The following is a 14238-nucleotide window of genomic DNA, read 5'->3' on the forward strand; positions in this document are numbered from 1 at the left end:
ATATTAGGGCCCTTTTACACTGATATGTTTTTCCTGCGTTTTTACCTTGCAAGAAAAACATTTTCATTTAAATACTTTGGAACTCTTCACATCACTGCATTATGGGTGCAGTATGTTTTAAAAAGTTCTGCATGCTGCATCTTCTGTGCAGTTTTGAAAACAGCACCAAAAACGCAGCTCATTATTGAAATGAATGGGAATCACAGTAAGATCGTGGTAAAACTGCACTGCGTTTTGTATTTTTGCAGACAACCCAAAAACGCACCATAAATGTACAATAAACAGATTTGAAACAAAGCCAAAATCGCAGTAAAAACCCATATGCCCTGAAACATGTTACCCTGGCAATCGGCTTGAATTCCTGGTGTTTTCCAATGTTATGTGTCTGCGTTCACAGACTTCCGGTGACAGGCATCCCTCCGTTTCCTTGCTGCGGCAGGCGGATTTGCTCCAACATGGATCACTTGGACCACATTGACATCCCGGTCCCCTGGTATATCCTGAATACTCAAGGGTTGCGGCTGGTCATCTACTGGTAACCATCGGTGTTGTTCCATGTTGGCTTTTACCAATCATGGAATAAAGCAAGACTGTTTTGGGAGATACTGCTCTCTGTGTTTTGGGGCTCTTGGACTCCTTGCTAGCTATTTCTTGGTTGCATTGCTCACATAGACAGCATCCTCATGCCACTCTAGAAGATCCATGTCAGTGTTTTGTTTTAACATTTCCTAGTGCGTTCTGGGATATACAGGAACCTCCCCTGCCCCCCTCCCAACGCTCAGCTAACATTTTAAAATGCTTCGCTAACACACCTTAAATGCTCTACTGTTAAGGTGCAGTTATAGAGCATCGGCATTGAAATCAATAGAAGTGATTGACAAGAACTGATGCCTCATGAAAGCAACATGCTTCTTAGTTTTTAACACAATACGTCACAACGCAATGCTACTGCACCTATGTGAACAGCACTGTGTGATGCCATTGTAATATTAATGGCAGACATTGACAGGTGGGTATAAGTCTTTAATAATGCCGAATAAATGCAGCGTAAACACGTGGTATTAAAACACGTGTGAACGAGCCCTTAGTGTCCTATAATTAAAAATCAGCAGCTACGGTATTTGTAGCTGCTGACTTTTAATTTTTTATTTCTAGGGTGAAGACCCACTTTACCTGTAATCACTGCTCAGGCTTGAACTCAAAGAGAACTGTGTGATACAGCAGAAATCAGATATGCAGCGTCAGCCCAGCCTTCCAGTGTTACATTATACAAACTTCATCATAGGCAAACACTTTGCAAAAGTTCTGACTAACTGCACTATTCCACGTGGAGGTGGACAGTACACTTTAACATCGAAGTCTGGCTGTTTGGCCACTTCAAGGACAAATATTGCAATATTTGTTACTGTGCATTATTGTTTGATGTTATTCGCCGTCATATATTACACTTTGAATATGTGGAGTTTTAGGTCACCACTGGGTTAAGGTGACTGAGATTTTTTATTTTGCATTTGTTTATGTTAGAAGTAGGAAGAATAATTTTTTTTTTAGCACTGCATCATTCTTTATCAAATTTTCACAATGCAGTTTAGAAGCACCCATCATTCATTATGCCCACCAATCAATAAGAAACAACGGCACATTTGCATGGTATACTTTTCTAAGCCCACACAAATCTATCCTTGTAATGAAGAAGCCAGTTGGTTGTGTTCCCCCCCCCCCCCCCAGCCAAAGATTCCCAGTCCTCCTCTGATCTGCCTGCAATTGTATTTTGATTGCTGGGGCTTCTGCTTTCAATACTTTTTGGATAATAGATATACTATACTGTGTTAGGATGCTGTATTTTTAAAATTCTTTATTAAAAACATTATGCAAAAACCAAGCAAAATTTAAACTGATTTTACAAATGAGCTTACAGAAATTTATAACATCCAAATGAATAGACTGGAATTCGCAATAGAAATACACACAACATCCTCATGTGGGAAAAATACCTAGCTTGTTGTAGAAAGACTGCAAACAGCTGAAAAGTAATTATCAAAATTAACACAAGACACACAGTTTTTCAATTTCCCAATACACAAATATCGGGGGGGGGGGGGCAGGAGGAATCAGGAAATGGGGATCCTAAAGGTAATTGGGGTAAAAGTAAAGGAGAAGAGAAAAAAGGGGGGAGAAGGGGTGAGCGAGGGGATTGAAAGGGGCTGAAAAGGAAAAACTCTCCCACTACCTAACCCCCCTCACAAAGCCTGCAAGAAGAAAGTGCATCAGGGATCGGGTCCTAACAGGTCAGTGGGATCAGTTCACCCAAACATTCAGGGTCAATGTCTAAATACTGAAAAGAACAGGTGTAGGCCGTTCATGGGAGCCAGGTGTCCCCAAATATATGTTCTCTATTATGTAATGTAAACATCTAACTCTCCATGGATCTGATGTCATTCAGACTGGCAAACCAGTAGCTTACGGTCAGTAGAGTGGTTTGCTTCCACAGATCTGGAATGCAAGCCTGGGCCACATTCAGCATTTGGGCAGTCAGTGAATTCCTATAGTGGTGCAATGGTACCTTATTAACGTGCAGCAAACAGCCCATGGGATCTTTACCAAGATCTACCAATGTCAACTGGAGAACATTTTTAAAGTGGTTGTAACCCTGGGTCGACACGCGTAGGGGAGGGGCCAGGACAGTGAGCGTGGGGCTGTACATCTGATTATTGTCTGCGAGGCTTGTGAGAAGTGAGCGGCATATTCAAAACACTGATTTTAAACAGCACTTGTTTTAGTTTGTTGTGCTGGAAGCACCTAAGCAATGTGAGTAGCCTGCATTTATTTAATAAATTGAAGTCTGTTTGGAGGCAATAAGCACTATTAGTTGTTTTTTCTACATGCACTTTGGATATCACGGATCATCAGGAGCCATGTGTAAGGGAAGTAACGGCAGGGGATTTCAAAGCCAGTGAAGGTTAAAAGGTGTGCATTGATCTCAGTTAGGCCCCTTTCACACATACGGTCCGTTCAGTTCATCAGTTCAGTCATGTCAAAATGTATCAGTTTTTCATTAGTTTTTCATCCATTTTTCATCCGTTTTTCGTCAGTTGTCATCCGTTTTTCATCCGTTTTTCGTCAGTGGTTATCCGTTTTTCATCCGTTGTTATCCGTTTTTCATCCGTTGTCATCCGTTTTCATCCGTTGTCATCCGTTTTTCGTCCGATCGTTTTTTCTTGACAGATGAAAAATAGGGCATTCATCCATTCAAAAAAACGGACATTGACGGAAGCGGATGGAAACGGATGTTAACAGATGATCATCTGTTATCATCCGTTTTTACATAGAGATGCATTGATGTCCGTTTTTCATCCGTCAACGGATGGATGAAAAACGGACAAACGGACAGCATGTGTGAAAGGGGCCTTAAGTGTAGAGATCACAATCCCTCAGGTGAGATTATTCCTAGGAAGGGGGGAGGGTACATAGCGGTGGCATGGTGATTGAATTTGAACACTAATGGAAAGTGGAACACTCGTTTTAGACATCAATTTGGAGCAAGAAGCACTGGTTGAGCACAGCAGTTAATGGGAGATTGCATTCACCATTGTTTTACTATCACTTTAGTTGTTTTTACATATTTTTTTTTTTTTTCCTTATTGCATGGACTATTTTTTTTTTTTGCACAGATCTGAATATATATATATATATATATATATATATATATATATATATATTTTATATATATACTGCTAGTGGATTTTCATGTATTGAGCACTGTGGTTTTATTAGTATACATCAAATTATATATATATATATATATATATATATATATATATATATATATATTTTTTTTTTTTTTTTTATTTGCTCTAACACTTATAATTAGCATGGTACTATTTAGAATTGTAAGGGAGTGATATGGTTGGTTAGTGGTTTCAACGGTTAGAAAAGGGCTTATTTTGGAGATGTTACAGAATTCATTTTAGTTCTCAAATACTTCAGGGGGAGATTTTTTTCAATCTGGTTAACCTATCAAAAAAATTGTAACAATCAGGGCCTCGGCTTTTGAATAGTTAATTTTAAAATTGGACAGATCTCTGTACTGTTTAAAGAGATCTAGTAGGGCAGGAAGCGGGATTCAGGATCTGTGAGGAAGAAGAGAAGATCATCAGCATACACGGCGATCTTGTGTTCCGTGGTTGAAATTAGAAGCTTTCTATACGCTGGATCAGATCTTACCTTACATAAAAAGGGTTCAAGGATCAAAATAAAGATTAGAGGGGAAAAAGGGGCACATTTGCTTGGTACCATTAGATAAAGGAAAATAGTCAGATCTGGTATTTTTTACCCTCATTGCAGCCATGGGAAAATAGTATAGGGCAGAGATCCATGCCATCATACGGTGTCCCAAGCCAATGTGAGTGAAAATAGATTGCAGGAATTGCCAGTCCAACTGATCAAAGTCCTTCTCCACATCCGTAGATAAAAGCATAAGAGGTATGGGCCTTTGATTGGGTGGAGTGCAGGATTCTACAATCCCACTTAGTGCAAATTGTGGTACTTGCTATGCAGTGTTTGCGTTTGTCCGTGCCTTGCTAATACATCTTTTTTTAGTAAAAGTTAAATAAATGTGCTGCAAAACCTATTTTATTTGGTGAATACAGTAAACCCCCGCTCCATCGCGGTTCAGTTTTTGCAGTCCCGGTATATTGCATTTTTTTTGTAATGTTATTTTACTATATAAATCATTAAAAATGAAATATTTTAGTGTTTTCCATAGCTCTTGCTATGTCTCTCAGTATCTTTTATGTGTTTAAATGAGTTTCTATTGTTTTAAAAGTGTGTTTAACCACTTTACCACTAGAGCATTTTGCTGTCTTACGTCTGGGCCACTTTTTGCGATTCGGCGCTGTGCGACTTTAACTGACAATTGCGCGGTCATGCGACGCCGTACCCAAACGAAATTTACGTCCTTTTTTTCCCACAAACAGAGCTTTCTTTTGGTGGTGTTTGATCACCTGTGCAATTGTTACTTTTTGCGCTATAAACAAAAAAAGAGCATTTATTTTGAAAAAATAACAATATTTTTAACATTTTTTTATATGAAATTCCCCCCAAAAAAGATGTAAAAATTTTTTTAAATTTTTGGCCAATTTTTTTTCTGCTACCCATGTTTGGTAAAAAAAATTGCAATAAGCGTATTTTGATTGGTTTGCGCAAAAGTTATTGCGTTTACTAACTAAGGGAAAGATTTCTGTCATTTTTGGTGTTTTTTTTTAACGCGTAATGGCGGCGATCTGCGATTTTTTTTTGCGGGACTGCGACATTGCGGCGGACAGATCGGACCCTTGACTGACATTTTTGACACTTTTGGGGGTACCAGTGACATTACTGCAGTAATCAGTGCTATAAATATGCACTGTTACTGTAAAAATGACACTGGCAGGGAAGGGGTTAACTCTATTGGAGAGGGAGGGGTTAATGTATGCCTGGTGCTTACTGACGTGTGGGGGGGGGAGGTGACTGTGTGAGACAGGGACAGATCCGATGTCCAGCTATGCTGAACACTCCGATCTGTCACTCCCTGTCACTGAGGAGATCCGCCCGCTCTGTTTACACAGGCGGGCGGATCTCCAAACTGGATTCCCCGACGATCGGGGCAGAGCAGCGGCGATCGCCGCCGCTCTTCCCCTGGCCCGACTCCCGCTGTGAATGAAAACAGCGGGAGCGCCGCCTACAGGGGAGGAGTCTAGCGACGTAGGTCTACGTCGCTAGACGATAATGAGCCACTGTGCCGCAGTAGCAGCACAGTGGCTAGTGTTAAAGTGGTTAAAGACCTTAAAATGCTTTTACACGTACAGTGACAGTAAAAAAACATGCCTACAATGCATTTTAATAGGGTTTTTCTATTTCGCGGATTTTCACTTTTCGCTGCTGGGTCCGGAACGTAATTCCCGTAATGGAGGGGGGTTTACTGTATTTACATTTAGCAAATCTCACTAAAATGCTGTTAAACTGGTACTGCCTTTACAAATTATTTATCTTCCTTCCTAGATTCTGGCGACTTGTCTGGCTTTTGTGCAGATCTACCAGATCAGTTTCATAATGGAAAGAAAGAAAAGCATGGCAACTGAGATATCTAGTGAAATGACACAGAAAACCAGAGAAGAAAAGTTTGTTCCACAGATGGAGCAAATACAGATGGACTGTGAATAACCAGGGTAGCATGGTCAACAAGAACATATTTTTCAATCATGACCTATTTATAAACAGGACCCTGTAACTATTTAAAACAAGATGTCTTTATTTAACCACTTTAAGACCGGAAGATTTTCCTGCTTAATGACCAGGCCCTATTTTGCGATTCGGCACTGCGTTACTTTAACAGACAGTTGCGCGAATGTGCGACACTGTACCCAAATACAATTGACGTCCTTTTTTTCCCCACAAATGGAGCTTTCTTTTGGTGGCGCTATAAACAAAAAAAATAGCGATAATTTTGAAAATAAAAACAATATTTTTCACATTCTGCTATATAACATTTCCCCCCCTAAAAAAAAAAATGTCAAAATCAAAATCTTTTAACATTTTAGGCCAATTTGTTTTCTGCTACATATTTTTGGTAAAAATAATCGCAATAAGCATACTTTGATTGGTTTGCACAAAAGTTATTGTGTCTACTAACTAAGGGAAAGATTTATGTCATTTTTAGTGTTTTTTTTTTTTTTTTCTTTACTACTAATGGCGGCGATCTGCGATTTTTTGCGGGACTGCGACATTGTGGCGGACAGATCGGACCCCTAACTGACATTTTTGACACTTTTGGGGGTACCAGTGACATTAGTACAGTAATCAGTGCTAAAAATATGCATTGTTACTGTAATAATGCCATTGGCAGGGAAGGGGTTAATACTATTGATGATCAAGGGCTTAAATGTAAGCCTAGGGGAGTGATTCTAACTGTGGGGGGGTTGGGCTTGTGAGATGATCACAGAGAAATGCGATCCTATATAGCAGGATCACATAGCCTCTGTGATCATTGCAGGGAAAAGGACGGACAGCTGTGTTTACAACAGCAGTCCGTCCTTCTCTGTCAGCGGGAAGCGTTCGCCGGTGTCAGGTGGCAATCGGAGCCACCTGACACATGTACTGGCTCCCCGGTTAATGAGCGGGGGCAGGAGCGTGCCACCAGCTGTGCGCGCTCGCCCCCTAGCCTCCTGAGAGCGAGCAACGTAAAGCTACGTCGGTTCGCCAAGGAGCTGCTGCCTGCCGCAGTGAATCTGCGGCGGGCGGTCGTCAAGTGGTTAACTAAAGCTTTGTTTCTGTTTCTCTGTTTTACAGAGCGTGAAAAAAATACTGTGAATTAGAAGCTGATGAACAATAACCCTATGTACATTAAATCTCCAGTCTAAGCAAAAACGTGATTTCTATCAATATCTACATTTGCAATTATGTCACGATTTTACAAGAGGGAGACTTCTTATTTGCAAATTTGTCGATCTAAACCAGACCCATAATAAGTTTGTGATAGGTCTGTTTTACAATCAATTGAAGCTGGGGAAGTTGTGCTGTGTCAATTCTACCATTGTACGGGACATGCGAAGGAATAGTAGTACATGCGAAAGAGGAGTGGTCAAACACAGCTCTTTTTTTTTTGTATTTCTTAGTAAGGTTTTTGAAATTTTAAGTTATATTTATAAACTGTTGCAATCCATATAGAACAATCTTTCTCAACCTTTTCAACACCGAGGAACCCTTGAAATAAATTTCTGGTTTCAGGGAACCCCCTGCTAAAAATGCTATATCTAGAACTCATGATACATTAGTGCGATGGTCAGTGGGAAGAATGGTCCTTAAACTTGTGGTTTTTGGGAAGAATTATCCCCTACAGATAGCTAAAACGCTGAATGGTGTCAGTGGGAACTTATCTGAGAGGCAGAAATTGCTCATTGCTCAAGGAACCCCCAGCAACCTCTGGAGGAAGCCTTGGGTTCCATGGAACCCTGGTTGAGAAACCCTGATCTACAAGATAGATAATAATGGATAATTTTCTTAACTTTGTTATAATATGACAAAAAAGAAAAATAGAAATAGCCTAAAGTGAGTTTATAAATATTTAAAACCAATGTTAAAATGTATATTTACCATTAAAAAAGGTTTTAAAATTTCAATTTTCAATTTTGAAAAGCGTGTGCCTAAGTAGTTAGCACTGGGCCCTAGCTTCCATTCCCATCAATAATGTTAAATGTAGAATAAACACTTAATGACTAAGCGCTAACATTTGCGCAAAACACGTCTACATCTTTGTCCTCTGCTCCATCTGTCACCCACTTGTCATATGAAGTTTCAATAAAAGGATTTTTGGAAGTGCAACCATCTGGAATTATTTCCTTATGATATATACAGCATGCGAGCTGGGCAAGCACCTGGCTAGTGTGTGGGGGGATTAACTAGAGACTCACTCACTCTGCTCTGCTCCAGCAATGCTGGTCGCTGACTGGTTTCCCAACATCACACAACGGGGCATATCTATTGGGGTGCTCCAGCCCAGGATCAGCCTCCTTGCCTTGTCCCCTTCTACCCCTCCTAACTGTCACCCCTCTATTCTGCTCTGATGCCTGCACCTCCAATACTCCGCCCACCTCTGTGCAGACCCCTGCCTGCACCTGACTGGTACGATCCTGGCTCTCCTCCGGTATGGACATTCGTCTCAGTGTTGCCAGCTGCTTCCCTAGATTCAGGACCTGAGCTTCCAGGGAAGCAACTTGCTTACATTTTGCGCATTTGTATTCGCCCTCGATCGCATGACCGAGGAACGCATACATATCACAAGATGTACACTGAGTCGCATCTCCACACCCGCCGGGCATTGTACCTACTAATCTAATCTAATGGGGATTCAGTGATTTAAGTCTATCCTATGTGGCTATTTCCTGGCTTCCTAACTCTACCTTCTCACCCTCTGGTACTCCGCTACCCTCACTTGACACTCAGTTGCACAACACTCACAATCTCACAGCCCGGTCAGTCGCACAACACTCCCAGTCGCACAACACTCCCAGTCGCACAACACTCAGACACACAGCCCGGTCAGTCGCACAGGTAGTAATAGATACTCACAGGCCCTCAGGTAGTAATAGGTACTCCCAGACACTCAGGCAGTAATTGGTACTCCCAGACACTCAGGTAGTAATAGGTACTCCCAGACACTCAGGTAGTAATAGGTACTCCCAGACACTCAGTTAGTAATAGGTACTCCCAGATACTCAGGTAGTAATAGGTACTCCCAGACACTCAGGTAGTAATAGGTACTCCCAGACACTCAGGTAGTAATAGGTACTCCCAGATACTCAGGTAGTAATAGGTACTCCCAGACACTCAGGTAGTAATAGGTACTCCCAGACACTCAGGTAGTAATAGGTACTCCCAACACTCAGGTAGTAATAGGTACTCCCAGACACTCAGGTAGTAATAGGGTTTTCCAGACACTCAGGTAGTAATAGGTACTCCCAGACACTCAGGTAGTAATAGGTACTCCCAGATACTCAGGTAGTAATAGGTTCTCCCAGATATTCAGGTAGTAATAGGTACTCCCAGATACTCAGGTAATAATAGGTACTCCCAGATACTCAGGTAGTAATAGGTACTCCCAGATACTCAGGTAGTAATAGGTACTCCCAACACTCAGGTAGTAATAGGTACTCCCAGACACTCAGGTAGTAATAGGTACTCCCAGACACTCAGGTAGTAATAGGTACTCCCAGATACTCAGGTAGTAATAGGTACTCCCAGACACTCAGGTAGTAATAGGTACTCCCAGATACTCAGGTAGTAATAGGTACTCCCAACACTCAGGTAGTAATAGGTACTCACAGATACTCAGGTACTACACTACACCCTCAGTCAGTGTTCAATCTCAGTCACCAGTCTTACTTACCTAGTGTGTGTCCCTTTAAGCCTGTCACTTGCAGTTCCTGACGGTGATTCCTCCCTCCTCCCTCAGTTGGTCAGCCTTCCTCTCTGCACCCGCCTCCCTCTCTCACTTCCTGGTCAGCTGGTCAGCTTTTGCTAGTCTCCTCTGCTCCCTCTCTGTGGGGGGGGGAGGGGGGTTCCCGCACCACTCGCCGCAAGGGAGGATTTACAGCCGCCCGCAACAAGGGAGGGGGGGGTTACCGCACCGCTCGCCGCCCGCTTTTACTTGGGGGGGGGTTTCAAGCACCGGATGCCGCCGCTGCAGCAAGGGAGGGGGGTTACCGCACCGCTCGCCGCACGCTTTATTTCGAGGGGGGGGTTCTAGCACACGCACGCAGCCCTTGATCCCGCGCTTTCTGCTCCTCTGCTCTGCTTCACAGCACCACCTGCCGGTCCATCAGTGCAGAATCACGCTGCCAGGGGAAGAACTCCTCCAGTGAGGCTGGGAGAAAGGGAAAGGAAAGACAGGTGCTGGTGGTAGGGGACTCAATTATTAGAAGGACAGACAGTGTAATCTGTCCCAAAGAGCGTGTGCGCCGAACAGTCTGTTGTTTGCCGGGCGCTCGGGTTCGGCACTTCGCGGATCGGGTGGACAGATTATTGGGTGGGGCTGGGGAAGACCCAGCTGTCATGGTACACATGGGTACCAATGACATAGGCAGAGGAAGATGGAGAGTCCTAAACGATTTCAGGGACTTAGGAGCTAAGTTGAGGAGTAGGACCTCCAAGGTAGTATTTTCTGAAATACTACCTGTACCTCGAGCCACACCAGAGAGGCAGCGGGAGATTAGGGAAGTTAACAAGTGGCTGAGGAGCTGGTGTAGTAAGGAGGGTTTCGGGTTCCTGGAGAACTGGGCCGACTTCTCAGTCGGCCACCGGCTCTTTGGTAGGGACGGATTGCACCTAAATGGGGAGGGTGCAGCCGTACTGGGTGAGAGGATGGCCGATAAGTTAGAGGGGCTTTTAAACTAGGTGACGGGGGGAGGGTACAGATGTAGAATTAGCCAGTGGAAAGCAAGATTCAGAGGGCAGAAATGGGAGCATTAGCGGTAGGGTGTTCGGAGCTCCTAAACCCAGGGTGGGTATGGGGAAAAATCAAGAGAGCAGCCTAAAATCATCAGATGAGGATATATGTAACCGGTCAAAATTATGAGGTTTGTTTACCAATGCCAGAAGCCCTGGCCAAAAAGATGGGAGAGCTGGAGCTACTGATGTTTGAGGAGGACTTAGATTTTGTGGGGATAACAGAAGACTTGGTTTGACAGCTCACATGACTGGATGGCGACCATGCAGGGGTATTCCCTTTATCGCAGAGATAAAGAAGGTAAAAAAGGGGGAGGGGTATGTCTGTATATTAAGAACAGTATACAGATAAATATGAGGGATGATTTTAATAATGGAGCTAAGGACGAGGCAGAATCCCTATGGGTAGAGCTTCAAAGGGAAGGCACGGTGGGGAAGGTAATATTGGGCGTATGCTATAGGCCCCCCAACCAGAGGGAGGAAGGGGAGGCGGACCTCATTTTACAGATAGGATTGGCAGCAAGGATGGGAAATGTCATTATAATGGGGGACTTTAATTATCCTGATATAGACTGGGCAGAAGGAACCACACACTCAGCCAAGGCTAGGCAGTTCCTAAATGTTTTGCAGGACAATTTTATGGGTCAGATGGTGAATGCACCGACAAGAAACAATGCGATACTTGACCTACTGATTACCAACAATACAGACCTGCTCACAGATATAGAAATACGGGGCAACTTAGGAAACAGTGACCATAGGTCAATAAGTTTCAGTATTAATTACAGTAATAGGAAGCACAGGGGTAATATAAGGACACTGTATTTCAAAAGAGCCAATTTCCCAAAACTGCGCTCGCTGCTAGAAAATATCAATTGGGATAGAACCCTGGGAACAAAGAACACGGAGGAAAAATGGAAGTGCTTCAAGAGCATACTTAACAAGGGGATTGACCAGTGGATTACAAAGGGAAATAAATTTAAAAGAGCAAAATTAAACCCTGGGTGGCTAAACTCCAACATAAAAATGCATATTAGTGCTAAAGAAAAGGCCTTCAAAAAATACAAGACTGAGGGGTCATTGGCAGCATTTAAGCATTACAAAGAGTGTAATAAGAAATGTAAAAACGAAATCAGGGCGGCTAAATAGAACACGAGAGACATATAGCGGAGGAGAGTAAAAAGAACCCCAAGAAGTTCTTTAAGTATATAAACAGTAAGAAAGCGAGGCCAGAACACATTGGCCCCATAGAGGATGACAAAGGAAATATGGCCACTGAGGACAGAGAAAAGGCGGAAATGTTAAATAATTTCTTCTCTTCAGTCTTCACAAAAGAATCGGGGGGCTACACGAACCTTGCTTGTAAGGCCGAACTAAACAACACACCTCAGGAAGTGCCGCCATGGCTAACTGAAGATAGACTTAAAACTAAACTAGAGAAACTTAACATAAATAAATCACCGGGACCGGATGGCTTGCACCCGAGGGTTCTTAAAGAGCTCAGCCAGGTGATTGCCAGACCATTATTCTTGATCTTTAAGGATAGTTTACAGACGGGTATGGTGCCAGCTGATTGGAAAAAAGCCAACGTGGTACCAATATTTAAAAAGGGCCCGAGATGTATCCCGGGTAACTATAGGCCGGTCAGCCTAACATCTGTAGTCTGCAAGATTTTGGAGGGGATGTTAAGGGACCACATACAAGACTTTACTAATGAAAACTGTATTATTAACAAAGACTTGGGGGTACTGGTAGACAACAGGCTTGGCAGTGGCATGCAATGCCAAGCCGCTGCAAGCAAAGCCAACAGAATACTGGGATGTATAAAAAAAGGGGATTCACTCCAGAAATAAAGAGATTATTCTCCCGCTCTACAAGACTCTGGTCCGGCCACATCTGGAGTATGCTGTCCAGTTCTGGGCACCGGTCCTCAGGAAGGATGTGCTGGAACTGGAAAGAGTCCAGAGAAGGGCAACAAAAATAATTAGGGTAATGGAGGACATCAGCTATGAGGAAAGACTACAAGCACTGAACCTATTCTCTCTGGAGAAGAGACGATTGAGGGGGGATATGATATCAATGTACAAATACTGTACTGGTGACCCTAGCATAAGGAACAAACTATTCAGAGAAAGGAGATACAATAAGACACGTGGCCACTCACTAAAACTAGAGGAAAGGCGGTTTAACCTTAAAGTGTGTAAGGGGTTCTTCACTGTAAGAGCGGTAAGGATGTGGAATTCTCTTCCACAAGCAGTCGTATCAGCAGGGAGCATTGATAGTTTCAAAAAACTATTAGATGGGCACCTTAGAGACCACAACATACAGGGGTATACAATGTACGGTTAAAAGCAAACACACATCATAGGTCGAACTGGATGGACTGATGTCTTTTTTCAACCTCACTAACTATGTAACTATGTAACTCACCTTTTTTTGTTTCATTGTGGAATAACACTTACCAAGCAATTTATTAAGAATACTAGATATTCTATGTAGGGCCTCACTTTTCTGGTAAAACAGCCTCAGTTCTTTATGACATGGATTCCACTTTCCATAAACATTCCTTTGAGATTCTGGTCCATGTTAAAAAGACTGTATCACACAGCTAAATGTATAGCTAGCAGGTTTGCTAGCTGTACACTCATGCAGTGAATTTTACATTTTGCCATATCCCAAAGATGTTATACTGAAATCAGATCTGGTAACTGTCCTACTGTTTGCCTCAGAAGAAATTCAGTCAGACTCATCAGATTAGGCTACATTGTGTTTTAGTCAACTGTCCAGTTCTGGTCAGCCTGTGCCCTCTTCAGCTTTTAGTCCTTGGCTGACAGTAATGAAACCCAATGTGGGTTTCTGCTGTTGTAGCCCATCTACCTCAAGGTTCAGCGTGTTCTGCATTCTGTGATGCTTTTCTGCTCACCGCAATTGTAAAACGTGTTTTTTTTTGAGTTACTGAAGCCATTCTGTCAGCTCAAACCAGTCTGGCCATTTTCATTTTAGTCATCTACAAGTCTTCTCCAACCTCAGAACTTCCACTCCCTGGATTTCGTAGCATACAGAGAACGGTGCAAAAAACAAGATTGTTGTACATGAAAATGCAAAGAGATCAGCAGTTACAGAACTACTAAACCCAGCCCATCTGGTGCCAACAATAATGCCACAGTCAAAATAACTGAGATCAAAAATGTCCTCATTCTGGTGTTTGAACAATAACTGAAGCTTCTGACCTATATCAGTATGATTTTTTTGGATTGT

The 14238-nt window shown here is 42.7% G+C and overlaps 1 protein-coding gene across 1 annotated transcript in view; it reads left to right on the forward strand.

Annotated features, from left to right (window-relative positions):
- LOC309544458 (tetraspanin-33-like) overlaps positions 1-6280 on the forward strand; it is a 45992-nt gene extending 39712 nt beyond the window's left edge. Inside the window, exon 8 of the mRNA XM_082243371.1 lies at positions 6040-6280. Within this exon, the coding sequence (XP_082099497.1) occupies positions 6040-6201 (162 nt within the window). The 3' untranslated portion in view covers positions 6202-6280. The remainder of the gene's footprint in view (positions 1-6039) is intronic.
- Positions 6281-14238: the final 7958 nt, after the last annotated feature.

The sequence above is a fragment of the Pelophylax lessonae genome (genome assembly GCF_965119305.1).
Source record: "Pelophylax lessonae genome assembly, chromosome: 1".
Lineage (NCBI taxonomy): Eukaryota > Metazoa > Chordata > Amphibia > Anura > Ranidae > Pelophylax > Pelophylax lessonae.